We start from the raw sequence: 16,727 nt of genomic DNA, 5'->3' as shown, positions 1-16,727 counted from the left end.
TCCAGAACAAAGATAGACTTAGTTATGAAAATTGACTTATGAACCAGAAAATTTACTTTGAAACGGTGAAATATTTGACTTGAGAGGATTAAAAATTGTCTTTGTAGTCAGTCGTTATAGTTTTCAGATAAGTTGAAATACTTTAGAAGTGAAAATTGAATTGTAGCCATCAAAAAAATACTTTATCTAGAATTTTTGGCTACAAGTTCACACATTTCAACATTGAAAATTGACTTGGACACCAAAAAGTGACTCTGAACCAATGAAAAGTGACATCAAAAGCTTAAAATTTGCATTTAATGTAAGTTTTCATAATTTGAAAATACATTTCAATATTTTAATCTTAAATACAGGATGAAAATTGACTTGAAGACTTTGCTTTTCAGTTTCTTAAAACTCTGGACTATTTTTAGTGCTTTAAAACTGCTTTCAGCTTGGAAAATCGAGTTTTAGGGTTATCTTCACCAAGCTTTTGGCATAGCAGACTTAAAAAACTATTTTTACATTTTCCATAGGCTTAAACATTCCTTTTCACGCTTTGTCAGTATTAAATTGACTTCTAGACGCTTCACTGTGCTTTATGACTGATAAATCCTTTTAGTTCGAAAATTGGGACTGTTACCAGTTTTTAATTGAATAAATAAAAAGTTTGAATTGAATGATGAGTTTTACACTACCTATAGTCTAATAAAAAATTGAACGCCAGTAAACAATAGTCCAAAAATCCTGTTTTTTGATTATTTTCAGTGTCAAAAATTAACTCGTAAACCTCACAGATGACCAGATCTGAATCCTTTTGAACCATTTTAAAGTAAAAAATACAATAACCCAAGTAGACATTTTTGAATATTATCCAGTGAGCGTATAAAATAAAGATTATCCCCCTATATCGACACGTCTAACCAATTTTGAAGATTGAATTACTTGTTCCAAATTTGATCAAAATTGGTCCAACGGTCTGACAGTTGTAGCAAAAAAACGATTTTTTAAACTGAACTTTGGAGATCGGTGACTTCCTTAGAAAGCGTTCGTTTTTTTTATTTTTTTAAGGGCTATCGATTGGTGAATTATTGACATTTAAAACTGGACCACCAAATAAGTAAGAGTAAGGTTTTAGTTAGTACAATGCAGCACTTTGACGCCCACCCATCTCTCTTTACTTGGTTAGAATATGGCAAATCACTCCTAACACAACCAGTCACATTAATCTAGAATTGACCAAAACACACCCAAACCAGTCAATTTTAACGCTTACAACACAGTAATTGACCCATGTCTGCAAATCAATTTTTTCTTGGCAGCACAACCAAAAATCCGTCACAACAACGTTTCCTAAAACAAATTATGTACACTTTTATCGTTTTTATAAACAGGTACGAATGTGCATCAATTGCGCAAAATCAACAGCGGTAACGAGGAAAAGGAGAGGATAAAAATGGACGAGGGCGAGACAAAATAAAAAACAAAACAAAAGAAAATTGGCGCTGAAGCAAGTTCATTTTTCATATCAAACAGTCGTTCTGAAGACGACAAAAAAATTTCGAAAAATCTATAGTATCAAAAAACATCGGTTAGCCTAAATAGGACGTTTGGCCATTGAATACTATATCATTAGGTATGATATAATGTGTGGTTGGCTTAAAGACTAAATCTTACGGACTATGCGTCTATCATAAGCTAATAATAAATTACTAAATATCTTAAAAACTGCTAAGAGCTATTTTATGTATACTTTACAAAGTACGTATCTAAACCTACATTCTAAATAAATCTTTGGATAACAAAAAAAAAAACAGATAATGTTAATATATTACTTTTTAACTGTACAAGGGGACGGCGCTTGTAATTGTAATTATTATTAAACTGTGGAATATCAACGCTTTCAAGTGGTTTCTTCAAAAAACGCCAGAAGAAAAAACACTTGCGCAAGACACGCCCCTCGTTGTTTTTCGACAAAAAAAAATCAGATGATATTATCCAACAAACACAAAAAAAAAAACGACCCTTAAAGAACACATAACTAAACGAGTTTTTAACGTAACGAGTTTGGCATTTTTTTTGTTTGTTTTGCGTGTCACGACTCCCTAGTAAAAAAAAAACCAACTAAACAAGTTTGTGCTTGCAAACGCAATTAATTTGTATTGAATTTTTGATTATAAAGGATTCAAGTTTGATCGTTTGTTTCTTTCAGTATTCGGTACGCGCGCGGGCGATTTTGTGTGTACGGGAGGTGGAGGCACGAAAACGGCCGATGCCCGGCGAGTTTCTCATAAAAAATCTACAAAACTTCAACAATTATCAATATTATGTTATAAACGTCACAGCCCAAAAATTTAAAAAAAAAAACGCACACAATCGTTTTTTAACAGGAAACGAAGAGAGGTGAACGTGATGAACAAAATGAACTAAGCTGCGGAACCGACAAGGAAAAAATACACTACACTCGTGTTTAATTTTTTTCAGCAAACACATGTAAATGACAGAGATGAATGACAGCAGGAAAACGAGCACAGACAAAACGCAAATAACTGGCTCGGGGCTAAAGTGCAATTTCAGAATGTAAACGACGTTGTTTGTACTGGAAACTCTCAGTCAAAATTTTTTAAGCCCGACCATTATATCGGAGAAGTCATGTTAGAAAAATATCTAGTCCAAAAAAATTAGTGTGGCAACACTGCTAGTAGTCTCTAGGGAGAGTGCAGAGCAAATTTGATGACACAATGACGTAATTTAACCAACTGTCAAGTAAAGTCAAACTGTTCTGCACCTTAACGGGCATAAAAGCCAAATGACACTTTACGGAAAATAGTTTGCGGTAATACTGATTAGCGAATTTTATGATTGTACAATTTTGAAAGCTTGAATTATTTGATTAATAATAAGAAAAATTGCTTTATACGACAAAATCCAATAAAACGTTAAAAATCAGCAAATTTTCTGTTAAGAGTTGAAATATTCTAATTAATGGAGACAATTCTTATCTGCGCGAAAGGAAGGGAATGACACAGGCATTCGTCTCTACAATACTTTATTTCAACCTTCAAAGAGTAAATCTGCTCTACCAGTTTCGGCGATCTTCTGGAGCTCAACCAATAAATCAATGCGCCGGCTGTCTTTTTAAAAGGGGAGAGACCCATGTTATGAAGAATTAGTGAATTTAAAAAAAAATTTAAGGGGTCATTATGAAGAAAAAACCTGACACTACATACTTAATCACAATAAAATTAAAGTTACAACTAGACCCATTTTATTAGGGCTGGGCTCCCCTATGGGGAGAAAATAAAAAATTTAAATTTAATCTACCATCCCCAGCAGAGGCAATCAGACAGGAAACCTTCTCCAATGAACAATTCACTAATTCTTCATAACATGGGTCTCCCCTTTTAAAAAGACAGCCGGCCGCATTGATTTATTAGTTGAGCTCCTGAAGATGGCCATTTATTTGGCCGAAACTGGTCGAGACCTTACCTTTTGAAGGTTGAAATAAAGTATTGTGAAGACGACTGCTTGTCATTCCCTTCCTTTCTCACTCATACAACTCCACTGAAAGAATATGGACTACTACTTCTTTTTGAATTCTTATCTGGTTGTTGACTGTTTTGTACTATACAATGTTGGCAACTTTTCAAATAAATTAGGTACAAAATTACTGCCTAAAACTATTTGGACTGTTGCCAACTAAAACTATCAAAGATTAGCGTGTGTTGCCAAACTACCGTATTTCTGCCTCTCGAAAGAGTTTCACTATTAATTGAAAATTGCACCGTAAAACAGCTACAAGGGAAAAATCTAGACGAAATGGCAACCATTTTGAGCAAGAATCTCACTTTTTGTCAAGTTTCATTTTTCTTGTAGATAGCGCGTGTAACGCCTTAGTAACCGGTCCATTCGTTAAAAAACTCAATTAATTAAAAACAAAACATTATTGCCGTTCAGTGATGCCAGAGTGTTTCAAACGAATAAAATCCCAGTTAAACGCAGTCAATTGTCAGAATTTGTATTCTGTATATTCGACTGTAGCCAGATATTTTGGCGGGCAATTACACGTAATCTTACCGAAAAAATTTAAGAAACCCTTAGCCAAAGAAACCGAGCAACCTTACATATTAAATAACAAGTAAGAGAGAATCCTTTAAATATAATCTATATGATGTATATTAATAATGTTGTATATATTTTATTTCTTAATTAGATATAACCTAAAATATATATTAATATTCTCATAGTTTTCTATTTCGTTTTTTAACGTTTTCTGCTGTATCATTAATATATCTACAAAAAGTTTCTTTGTAATACTACGAATCTAAGAGAGAAGATTTATCATCGACTGACTTAGCTTCTGACCTTAAAAGTTAACAAATGGCATCTCACTTTAGATGAAAACGCGATGGATTCGCTGCTGGAAATCACAATCGCGGAAATTTAAGACGGAAAGCAAGCCATGCCGAAGAAATATAATATTGTCACGTCGGTAATTTGAAAAAGAACGAAAATCGTCAAATCGAAAACTGTAGTTAAACATCATGAAATTTGAGGCACGGTTTCGTCTAGGTTGCGCTACAAAAAAAAAACATCTAACCCTAAAATTGTTCAGCCAACCGCCTTCGACCTTCTAAACTCGAAAATACAAGGCCCCAACGGTAATTATAACCTTATAAATATACACCAACAGACACGCATTTCACACACAAACAGCAGCAGAAAAAATGGACAAGACGCCTAATTCGGAGTCGCTTAAGTATATTATACCGCTACTACATTAATATAATACAATGGTTTTTTTTTGTAAGTCTGACCTGTTTTATGACCAACTCCACAATTATAGCAAATCGCGAGTCAATTCAACGTTTTCTCGGCCAACCAACCATACGATTGAGCTTACCGTAGAAAGAAAAAATATAGGAACTCGACTTAAGATACCGGACCGAGGCAGGACCAAATCCAATGCTCAGGGAAAATTACGTGGCGAGTGGTAGAAAACACCAAAAGTGCCACGATCCGGCATGTTCCGTTTGTTTTACCAGAAAAAAATCACTGAGTACTACGCACGTTTGTTTTAGCTACGGCAATGAAGCGGGCGACTTAAATCTTGAGCGTCTCCACGTGTGCGGAGAGATCGTCTTGCGAGGTGGGCAGCGGAGCGTCTCCGGCCCCAATCTCGTTGGCGGCGTTGCCGGGTCCGGCACGACGCTGGGGTTTGCGCGGTCGTCTCGCCGGCGGTATAAACGAACCTTGTGGAGGTTGCTGTTGAAGAAAAAAATATGTGAGACTTTTAATGTAAATTTAAAAACGTCAAATAAGACACACAAGCTATTTTTATAGAAGTTAAAAGTATTTGTTTTCTGTCTCTTCCACTTCTTGTTAATATAATTGAACAACATCAATTATGTTAATAACAGGAGCTCTTAAATACACATTTCAGTAAAGTTTGCGATTTTAGTGTTGAATGTTATTTGTGAATATTTATTACATATTTTGAGATCTTGTGTTAACAAGTTATGGTGCTTTAACTACGTGGACCACAGACATTCATTATTATTGATAATGTTGTTAATCTGTAACAGAAATAAAATTTTACTTTTTAAAATCTTTCTTGTATAGCAAACAGGTGAAATTGAAGACAAGACAGGTCGTTGATTTTGTTGACTCACTTGGACATAAATAAATGCCACATTGCTCTATCCTGAATAAAAAAGAAAACTGAATTTAAGCAGGCCTGTCCTATATTGTTCATATTTTTAAGGAAATGTAGGTAAAAATAACTACATTTATGAAAAACAAACACATTGAGAGATCAAATTAATTCAATGTATGCTGAAACATAATTCTTCATGTTCAAGTTCAGAGCAAGTTTTATTCCATCGAAACGTGCTCCAAATACATAGTTCGGAAAATAGATTTTTTTCTAGAATATTTACCATTCATAGCAGTGGAACCAAACACTTTTTCTTAATGACAATTATGTCAAATTGTCATTTTTCAATCTAAAGAATGTCACACAACCCTTTTGACCAAGTGTAGTAATGGACACAGACCTGTCATTGTAAATAGCCGCAGTAATTTTAGTAAAATGTTGTTATGTATACCTTGATTATTATAACTGTAGTTGCACGTCATAACACAGGTGATTCTATTACCAACCGAACTTACTGAACAATGACATTGCATAGATATGGAAATTTAAATTACGCGCCTTAAAATATGTCGGCAATAATGCGCAATGTTGTGGTCTGTTTTTCGATTTTCTTCCTACCGAGCTATTCCGATCACCGATTATCTCACCCGATAATTATACGTCTCGAAGTGTCAAAGTTTGACGTAAATATCAGCGTTTTCCAAATTTGTCGTGATTTGGGATCCTATTTTACGTTCGTCAGTAAGCTTATTCAACCAATAAAAAAACATTAAATTGTTAAGAAGCCCCTACCTGAAAATCTACGCAAATAAACATATCTCCATTATTATTCACAGTTTATACACAAATGCGGACTAAAACACATCAGATCTCAAACCCCTGTCTTCTAAACACGCTTAAACTAAGCTTTCCTCACTCTCTATGACCCACAAGTTCAATAAAAACACTAAAAACCACTCAGACCTTTCTGCAAATACAATTCAAAATGTAAACAAACACGGTTCTGATTCGGTTTTTATAACATTGACAACGCCGCCCATTTTCACCTTGATGACGTGCAACTAAAGTTATAATAATCAGGGTATAATTACCAAGTTATGGTTAATGTTGATAACAACATAGCTTTTTTAAGTCTAAAACTAGAGACAGAGACAAACGATCTTTGAGTGTGATTGAACTCTCAAACGATGATTTTTCAAAACAAGATTAGTCCAACCCAACTCACAACATGCGTAGTTTGTCACCTGTTTCACGTGATTTAAACACAAAAGTCTAAATTTCAAAAACACTGAAAAATCTACAATATTACAATACCTGCATGTATTGCGTGTTATGAGGTGTGTGGTAGGCGCGACCGTTGTTAAAAGGCCTCCTGGGAGGGGCGCCGTTTATGTGATGACCCCCTCGCCGATGCTGCTGTTGTTGCGGGGGCGGTTGTTGTTGTTGTGTGGGCGGCAACGTGTGGCGGTATTGCATGTTGTTATTATTGTTATGGGCGTACGGTTGCTGGGGCGGACGACGGCCCCCTTGCAACGAGGCAAAGTCTTTCTCTTGCTGGAAGTCCAGCGACAATACTGACACAACGGGAGTGGCAGTGCTGCGCTGCTCCGAAGGCGGCGTGCCTGTCGTCATCGAACGTGGCGTGCCGCTCCCGTCAGGACGTTCAGAGAAAGATCCATCCTGCGTACCGGTTAATGTGTTTTTTACGCAAGTTTGTCAATTCAGTTATATCAAAATGTTGGTTAAATTGTCAATGTTTCAGTTACTTTTTAAATCCCTAAACTATTCATGACAGAAAGACCTGTTACCGCAAAAAAAACTTGTTAGTTGAGAAGATACTAATAGAACCAGATTCACGCTAACATAAACAAACTCATCAATTTTACCTCGTTTAAGCCATAAGGCGACGACGACAATGGCCCCAAATGTGCCATTGTGTGAAGGGCCACTGAGTCGAAGGTGCCTTCGTGGGGTGCGTAAATGGGGCCCGGCGCTCCAGTAGTTGGGTCGATGGTGGCGGCGTGGAAGAGCGGAGGCGGTCCGGTGTAAACGATGGCGGTTTCGGGATGTCCGGGGGCAGGTGCGTAGCAAGGACCTCGCGGGGGCGAAGCGCCCCCATTACTGATTGGCCCCGCGGACACATACGGGGGAGGCACACCGCCGTTTGGCGATGGGCCTCCGCCACCCGCACCGTACATCGGTTCGTAATACTGTAAAAAAATCACAAACACCTAGTTAGCAAGCAAGGCGGTCATGCGTATTTACAAAAAAACCCTACATTAAAAAATAACATTTAGTGAAAAAATAATCAAAACTCGAAATAGTATATTCTATATTAAGAGCGGAAAGTACATATTTGTCGCTTGCAGATGAAAATTTCAGCTTGAGGCGAAGCCGAACGCTGCAATCATATAAAAGCGGCAAAAGTACTTTCGGCTCAAAATATAGACGATATTTTTTCGACGACTGCTGTGGGGTGGAGTAGAAGGACAACTCATATCATTTTCGGCCTTCGAACTCATTGTCACCGATAAATCACTTTGACGGTATGTGTTTATTTCAAACAGGTGGAAACGCCAAAAAAGTTGGTGAGTAGATTGTTAGTAGAAAGCAAAAACGCTCTAGAGCAGAAAATGATTCACTTTCTGCGCACGTGCGGCGAATAACCACTTTCTGCTTTGAAATGGAAGCGTACATGAGGTACTTTCAAAGTCAGTCGTCGAAAAAATCGTTTTATACAATCTACTACAAAACACATGCTAAAGGAGAGTTTACACATGCATAGATTTACATGCGCCAATAGAAACTGGTGTGCCAGTAAATTCAATTTTGCCCGTGTAAACGACAACGCATGCAAGTTGAATCTTTGCGTGCATTTAACTTGCATGCAAGTCGTTGTTCTCTCTCTCCAATGGCGCTACAGCCCAAATTGAGCCTATGGCCTCCTTTATCTTCCGCCTCCAACACTGTCGATCCAACGCCGCTCTCCTCCAGGTTCTCACACCTATCAATTTTTGCGCGTCTTCTGTCACTCGATCCTCCCATCTTTTCCGTGGTCTCTCTTTTGGTCTTCTGCCCTGCATCCTACTATTAAGGGCCCTTTTTGGTAGTCTGTTATCCGGAATTCTTACTACGTAGCCTCTGTAGTCTGACGAAAACTGCCTCCTTGAAAAGTTGGTAGATTTAATGATTATATCTTCTTCTCCATATCTCATTTTAATTTAGTGTCCCAAAGATCCATCTTAGTATTCCTCTTTCAAACACCTCCAGTTTATTCTGTGAGTTCTTTGTCATGACCCATGTCTCGCATCTATAGCATAGTATCGGCCTGATGATGGTTTTGTATATCCTGATTTTTGATTTTCTGTGTATGATTTTGGAGCGGAATATATGGGACAGAGCGAAGTAGGCTTAGTTTGCCGATATTATTCGATGTTGTATCTCCGATTCCTCTGATCCTCTCGTGTTGACACAACACCTAGATATGTAAAGCGCAAGTCGTTGTTACAGGTGCAAAATTGAATTTACATGCACACCAGTTTTTATTGGCGCAACTAATGTGTAAAGTCTCCTTAAAACAAATTGAGGTTTTTGATCATCAAAACTAGTCATAAAACAATAATTATTCTTGATGCAAAATCTTAATTTCTATAGCAACAAAAGCTAAAAACAATTTGGTTAAAACACTCAAAAGAAAAAAGTCGTGCTTCATTCAAAGCAAATGATAAATGTTTCTCTTCATCACATAGGAAAAACACTACACACTCACGGTCTGTTCAACGTAGCTGGCCTATCTCCAAACCAATTAATCACAATAATTAGACAGTGTTGTTAGTTGCCTTTTTCCAAATTGAAACTCACATATTTTTGTTAATTTTATTTAATAGTTTTTAATACAGCCGTTGCATATGTCTGTAAAGTTTACGCGCGTTTTTTAACCGCTCTTTCAAATTTAATATCTCGGACGTGGATAGAGCTTGAGATACCAGCTTTCGCTTATTTTGTAGAATTTTTCAAGCTGTTTCTAATGGCGGGTTAGTGAAATTAGTACGAGTTTAAATAAAGGAACTACAAAAATTAGAAAATGCACATTTTGTCAAAACAGAAATTTTGGCAAATTTTTAATTTGCTCCAGAAGGATTCCAATGCATAGTATTTATAACAAAGGACCTTAAATTAAGTGACATAAGCACAAAAAAGAACTTTAAACAGTGGAGAGCAAGCTTTGAGTAAAGTGTTTTTTTTTTATGAGATTATAAAAAAATGTTGTTCCTAGAGAATGTCTCTTTACTTGTTATATTACATTTTAAGAATTATAGATTTTATTATATTTAAGTAGATAGATACTAGTAAACTAACAAAAGTAACACTAGTGACATAAGGTTAATATGATTATAAAGTGGTTCTAAACTTGGAAATTCAACCTTTTGACAGCAATTTAATCGAACCAATAAATTGACAGGAACATAGGTCAGCTACGATTAATAGAACGGACCGGGAAAATAATCATTACAAGAATGAACGGGGTCGAACCTCAATATTGAAGCTGGGGGGCGGCACCCGCCGCGTCCAGCAACACATAGGCCTGCGGGGATGGGGGATAGAGTCCCGCCACGGCGCATTCCAAAGGGCCCCCGAGGCACGCTTGCGCGGACTGATGGCGTTAATGACAAACACAACATCTCATGGTTATTTATTAACACACAAAATCGGGAATAGATCGAATCGTTGAAGTAAAACAATAAGGCTTACCGGCACTATAGAATACTGTTGCGGCACGTAGAAAGCTTGTGGAAACATCATCGAACCGTAGGGACCCGCTTGTGGAGGTCCTGTTTGTGCTTGATACACTGGAGGAGCTGAAAATAGGAAAAAAAATCAAATTTTGTTATTTATTGGTTTTAGTAAAATGTTGATCATAAAAATAGACACTTACTCTGATAAACAGCTTGTTGAGCAGCAGCGGCTGCAGCTTGTTCTTGATTGGCCTGCGTGACTTGCGCTTGCGCCTGTGCCGCTGTCATCGTGGGCACCGGAGGCGCTGGATAGTAAGCACTGGGATAAAATTGAGGAGCACTCGGAAAGAAAAATGGTGGTAAGGCGGGCTGCAAAGATTGGTGGGGCGCAGGGGCAGGCGACCGACCATCGGCCTGTCCGGTCGTGTCATATGGGGGCACAGTCGGCGGTCGCCCAAATGGCTGCTTCTTGATTGCTGGGGCGATGTTGAGTCTTCGTTCGCGCAGAACAATATTGTCGGGATCGCGTAATGGACGACGAGCGTCATCCTAATTAAACATTTTAACTATATCTAACACATTGAAAACGATTCCTTAGTTGAGGTTTAAAACAACTTTCACACTCATTGAAATCTTTAGTTCAGTATTTACTTACCTCACTCTCAAACGTGATGAATCCATAGCCTTTAGACACACCCGCACGATCTTGGATTATTTTTGCTGCTTTGACTGTACCATATGAAGAGAATAGTTGCATCAGTTCTCCCTCTGTGGTGTTCGCTGATATGCCTCCAACAAATATTCGGTTTGGAACTAGAGTGCCTAAAAATTGCATTTTAAATTCACAGAATGATTACAGGTGCAGAAAATCAAATAAAACTGGAATTGACCAGTTAAGTAAAATTTTTATTTAAAAAATCTACAGCTCTTTTAACAATTATTTTAATTGTAATTGAATATTTGTTGGCTTTTTAAGCATAAGCTTAAGATGCAAAATTGATATTCGCGTTCCTAGCATTAAGAGTGTAATTAATATCCAATATTTTGAATCCACTGATTAACTTTGTTTATACGTCGGCTAGTGCCTCTAATACTACACCATTTACATATGTAATTTAGAAAGATTTTAGAAATGTCACTTGTATTTCAGAAACGGTACAATTCAATTATAGAATAATAACTTAGATTTTAGAAATTGCAAATTGTATTTTAGAATAGATTCTTGTATTTCAGAAAAGATCAGTTGGATTTTTGACACGATTAATTGTAATTTGGAAAATTAAAGTTGTATATCAGAAATCTTCATACTAACATTTTTGTAGTCAAAGTAATTGTGCTGTCATTGCTACAAAGTTTTAGCAAATGAAGATATGTCAGTTTGGATGTAAATTTTGTATTCATTAACAAAGTTATTCTTGATGACGCTTTGTAACTCGTAATTGTTACTATAGAACAATTTGCTCTTTGTATATTTTATATAAATTAATACTCCAGATGGGCGCTTTTTTTTCTGTAAGTGATATTAAATTAAAAAAATGTACAGGGTGCTGCATTTTCGATGGTTTTACGGGGTACAGAGAAAACGGTAATAGATAGAAAAAAAGTAGCATTCGTGTCCCGATCTCTTTTTCCGAGCTGAGATGACTGGCGAAGAGTGGGCTGCGCAAACTTCTTTTGTTTCAAAGATACGGGGGGTTTTTGAAAATTGGTCATTTTGGAACATCCTCTGTATTTCATTTGCTATTAAAGTTATCAAAAAAGGAAAAACGGTTTCCGGTAGAAGTTTTGACGTAGAATCCAATGGCGTAGTCAGTTTTTTTCTATTACGTTTAGTTTCTGACATATGACACTAAGTTATATTTTTTTAAATGGAACACCCTATATATTTTTAGTTCATTTAATTCTGTTTATTTTTACCTTTTCAACGGTGTATTACAACATATAAGTTTGTAGAGGTTAATCTTGTTATTTTAAAAAAAGGACCTTTGCTAAGCTAAAAAAAGGCCAATATCTAAAATACCAAACAAAATCGGAAATCATATAAGCTAACACATCAGAAAATTAAATATTTTTAATAAATCTTATTAAAAATCTAAGTTACAAACAGTTCTATCGTCACTTTAATAAGAAAAGTGGCCATTTCTATTTTCTTCTATTTTTAAGGTAGAAGTTAAAAAAACTGTTTATAAACGACATGTAACATGTTAATATGAATATAGCCAAATTTGGTTTCGACTGTGGGTATTTTTATACATATTATTTAGCACTTTTTTATTAAGAAAACGCTTTTTTTCTAATTACGAAGATTAACGTTTACAAACTTATATGTTTTAATACACTGTTGAAATAGTAAAAATCAACAGAATTAAATGACCTAAAAATATATAGGGTGTTCCATTAAAAAAAATATAACTTAGTGTCATATGTCAGAAACTAAACGTAATAGAAAAAAACAGACTACGCCATTGGATTCTACGTCAAAACTTCTACCGGAAACCGTTTTTCCTTTTTTGATAACTTTAATAGCAAATGAAATACAGAGGAGGTTCCAAAATGACCAATTTTCAAAAACCCCCCGTATCTTTGAAACAAAAGAAGTTTGCGCAGCCCACTCTTCGCCAGTCATCTCAGCTTAGAAAATGAGATCGAAACACGTATGCTACTTTTTTTCTATCTATTACCGTTTTCTCTGTACCCCGTAAAACCATCGAAAATGCAGCACCCTGTACTAATAACCAGACAGAAACATAATAAAATTCTGAAATTGAAATAACTTTTTTCAAAATACACGTGACAAATTCTGAAATTAAAATAACTATTCTAATATCCAACAGATCTTTTCTGAAATACAATTGACTAATCTGAAATAGAACTCACGCTTTCTAAAATCAAATTTACGATACTGAAATACAATTTTTAAGTTCTTAAATCCAACTTATATTTTCTAAAATCCAAGTTATATTTTCTACACTACATGTGTAAATGGTGTAGAAACTTATACCTATATCAGCTTTATTTGGATGGTGAAATGCTGTATGTATTTTAGTTTTAAGTAACGCTCTCACCACCCAAAATGTGAGTTGAGTTTTATTAAAAGTATTTACAAAATGCAATACCGGGGTTTTATCTAAAATGGAACATTTCTGCAAATACTAGCAAATAGAAATGTCCTTTAACACTTCCACTATCCAAAAACATTAAAACAAAAAGTCTTTTGTAAACTTAGGGAAAAAATAAATTAATAAAAAGAAAAAATACTAAAGGTCTGGTAATTGACCATGATCAACCCTGTCTTTGACCACAGCACCAGTAATCAACCATATTTCAAAAAGTACCTATACAAGTTAAATAGCTTGTTTCTCATTTGTCACTGTCAGGTCAATATTTATTTATTTTTGAGTATTTCTTCCTTTTTTTAACAATGCTCTTTCTTGTTTTGCCTTTTCTTTTTCTATTTTGTCTTTTTCTTCATGATATTGAAGCCAGAACAAAGAAAGTCCAGTGATTGACCACCACTTTTTATGTGGTTATATACCGGAAACGGTTACATTTATCAAATTTTCTTAAACCACACTCTATGCCTTTATAATTACTAAAGTATTGCTTGTGCAAAAGGTGAGAAAACAACAATGGTAAATTAATAGTGTATTAGTGTTATTAGGGTGGACAATTTTATTCCAATAATTGACCACAGTATTTTTATACAAAGAGTTAACTTTGAATATAAAAATAACAAAAAAATATTTAGTTGTCTATATGTTCTGTTACTGCAAAACTCTAAAAAAAGTGTTACTTATACTGATTGAGAACAAGTTCATTTAAAAAATCATGAAACATGTAAGAAACCCATACTGTAACTTAGTAGAATTATAGTGTATATGTGCAAAATGCACAGGACTGACAGTCTAACATTTCACATGTGAATCAAATTAAAAAAGTTTGGTAGAGTTGTAGAATTTGTAAAAAAAACTCAAACTCTGAGTATGCTGGAGATAATAGAACCAGGAACAGATGGACTCCTTCATGGAGCCTTACTAATAGAAATATAAAAAACAAGAAAACATTTACAAAAAATTCCTGATATTTTTTGCATTTGATGGTATGGATTGAAAATTAGTTACTTATTAAAATAGCACCTTTTATTGCAAAAAAACTAAACAAATTATGAACTACATTAGGCTCGACATTAGGTATTATCCCAAGCACATATCTTGCAGAAAAGTATCAAAGATGAACCCAAAAACCATCACTAAAATTGTCTTGACTTGTCCTATCCAACTGTTAAATAACACCCGATTTTGGACAACATATTATTCATAAGAAATTAGCAGCCAGAAGAAAGAATAAACAAAACAATGTTATCTACCAATATGATAAACCAAATAAGACTAGAACCTATAACAAAAACATACAGTGTTGTAGTATCAAAAGAATAATAAATCAATCTATTTTAGTTCTCTGATTAGTCAGAAACTTAACTACCTGCACCTATAGAAACAAACAAACCCTTATATTAAGAAGTAAACAATCTTCAAATTTATGAGCTTGAAAGTTGAAACTCAGCATAATATTAATAAATCAAACTGTTTCCTTCTTTGATCCACTATGAAATAACCTACCATATTTGGGTGCATTACTGGTCAATGGTGGTGAACTAGATCCCTGAGGACCAGTCCCATTTTGTACAGGGGTTCCAGCAGGAGTTGGGCCCCCTGAACTGCCATTAGATGGTTTCTTGCCACTCATTGGACCAGATCCATTGCTCTGCTGTAGAGCATTCGGTTGGGGTTGTTGTTGTGTCATTGTTGTGCCGCCACTAGACATGACCAGATAGGAAGGTTGCCTTGCAACTATGCCTTGAAAAAAATATACAAATTAACTGTCTTACTATGGTTGATACATTGTTCAGTTTAGTATAGATAAGATGGTGAATCATAATCAAAGTTGATAAGGTTGAAGTTATTTGTTATGAAAAAATGCAGTCAAATATAATTAAGATTTTCTGGGAGTGAGTGATTTCTTATAAAAAAGTCCCTTTAGGTTAATCAACTGAATTTCTGACTGAAATTCCCAGTTTGACTTTCCTAATAGACTTGACCCACTTTCGGTGGCCCATTTCCGCGTACATCGCTTTCCAACTGATTTTTAGACCGAATGCAAGCGGATCTAGCTCCTTTCACTTTGCTCAATTAAACCAATCAATAGTAAACAATGGAAGATGTTAGAAACTGTTTTAATGCAGTTAAAAATGCGATGACATAAGTGAAATTGTTCTGTTTTTAAGGTAAAACGGTTTTTTTTACCCATTTTGTGTGTTACGGCCCAGATCCGGGCGATTTTCGGGACAACTCTACAACAATGCACCAAAATGAAAACACTGACTGCAGTAAAGCTGCGGATTTTTAAAGCGATCTGTATGGCGTATTAGTCAACTGAAGGGCTAAATTTAACAAATCCTTACTTGCTGATCTCGGGGCCCGTCCACGCACATTGATTCGTCCTATTTGTATCACAAAAAAACTAAAAACTATGCCGTTTTTCACTATCTCTATTCAACAACTAAAACTGAAAACTGACGATAAGATGGCGTCGACCAATCGCGTGTCTCGAAAGTGTGACGTAACATCACAAATCTGCTTTTGCGACGTTGCCGTGTTAATCACACTTTATCAGGCACAGGCATTTTTCGCGCTTTCACTCTCCCTTGTGCATCCTCATTCCCACTCAATCGGTTCGTTTCGTTCTGATTAATTAAAAGACACTTTTAATTTAATATTACTTCAGTAACAAAGCAGAAAATTTTAATCACAGCCCAGGCAACTTTTGGAATTTTGCCAGGAACGGTATTTAAGCCGGGCCACGGTAGCAACGCAGCAAATTTATTTAAATAAAATATTACAGGATTGAACCATTTGAATTTCCGATTCTCGAAGAGATTTATACAATTTGATTACGGCTTTACAATGTACCGACAAAAGCCCAATTCGACATTTTCGCTTACCTTCAAATCCGATTCGACTCCAGGGGCTTTCGGTTTGTGTATTTCTTTGTGGTTTGATTTAATACGGGTTTCTTAAATTTATAATTAAAGTTGCCTAATGAAAAATTGCTTTTCTATAAACATTTTCGTCTAAAATAAGAGCAAAACGCAAAATAGAAACAGGAAAAAGTCACGAAAACGTCAAAACTTTAACAATAAACAAATTGCGATCGGCAGTTTTCCGGTAATTTAAAATCACGGCCTACTAGAGTATTTAACTAAATTCGATCTAAGTAATTTTCAACGTTGCAGACGAATCTTGAATTATACTATTCGACAACTTTTTATTATAGAAGTAAACACAACAAGTAAAAAG

At 35.5% G+C, this 16,727-nt stretch overlaps 1 protein-coding gene across 3 annotated transcripts; it reads right to left on the bottom strand.

The window, feature by feature from the left end:
* Nucleotides 1-1,478: 1,478 nt before the first annotated feature.
* LOC145726415 (uncharacterized) lies at nt 1,479-16,575 on the bottom strand. 3 transcript variants are annotated; one of them, XM_081975459.1, is made up of 8 exons: nt 16,373-16,575; nt 14,991-15,227; nt 11,027-11,193; nt 10,572-10,920; nt 10,388-10,494; nt 7,522-7,845; nt 6,950-7,315; nt 1,479-5,244 (listed from the first exon to the last, which is right to left on the bottom strand). In XM_081975459.1, the coding sequence occupies exons 2-8, from the start codon at nt 15,193-15,195 to the stop codon at nt 5,083-5,085; spliced, it is 1,680 nt and encodes a 559-aa protein (XP_081831585.1). In that variant the 5' UTR covers nt 15,196-15,227; nt 16,373-16,575; the 3' UTR covers nt 1,479-5,082. The 3 variants fall into 3 exon arrangements, with proteins under 3 accessions (XP_081831585.1, XP_081831586.1, XP_081831584.1); XM_081975460.1 differs by lacking the exon at nt 16,373-16,575 and adding an exon at nt 15,833-15,990; XM_081975458.1 differs by lacking the exon at nt 16,373-16,575 and adding an exon at nt 15,675-15,823.
* Nucleotides 16,576-16,727: the final 152 nt, after the last annotated feature.

Source organism: Ips typographus, linkage group LG3 (assembly GCF_016097725.1).
Source record: "Ips typographus isolate SLU linkage group LG3, UJ_Ityp_2.0, whole genome shotgun sequence".
In the NCBI taxonomy this organism is placed as follows: Eukaryota; Metazoa; Arthropoda; class Insecta; order Coleoptera; family Curculionidae; genus Ips; species Ips typographus.
The sequence above is the reverse complement of the archived record's forward strand: the minus strand, read 5'-3'. Positions and strand labels throughout refer to the sequence as shown.

Bases quoted from the DNA above. Each gene is read 5' to 3' on its own strand.
- LOC145726415 (XM_081975458.1), bottom strand. The intron at 10,495-10,571 runs GTAAGTGTCTAT...TCCTATTTTCAG, and splicing joins TCAACAAGCTGTTTATCAGA to CTCCTCCAGTGTATCAAGCA. The intron at 7,316-7,521 runs GTAAAATTGATG...ACCGGTACGCAG, and splicing joins CGCCTTATGGCTTAAACGAG to GATGGATCTTTCTCTGAACG.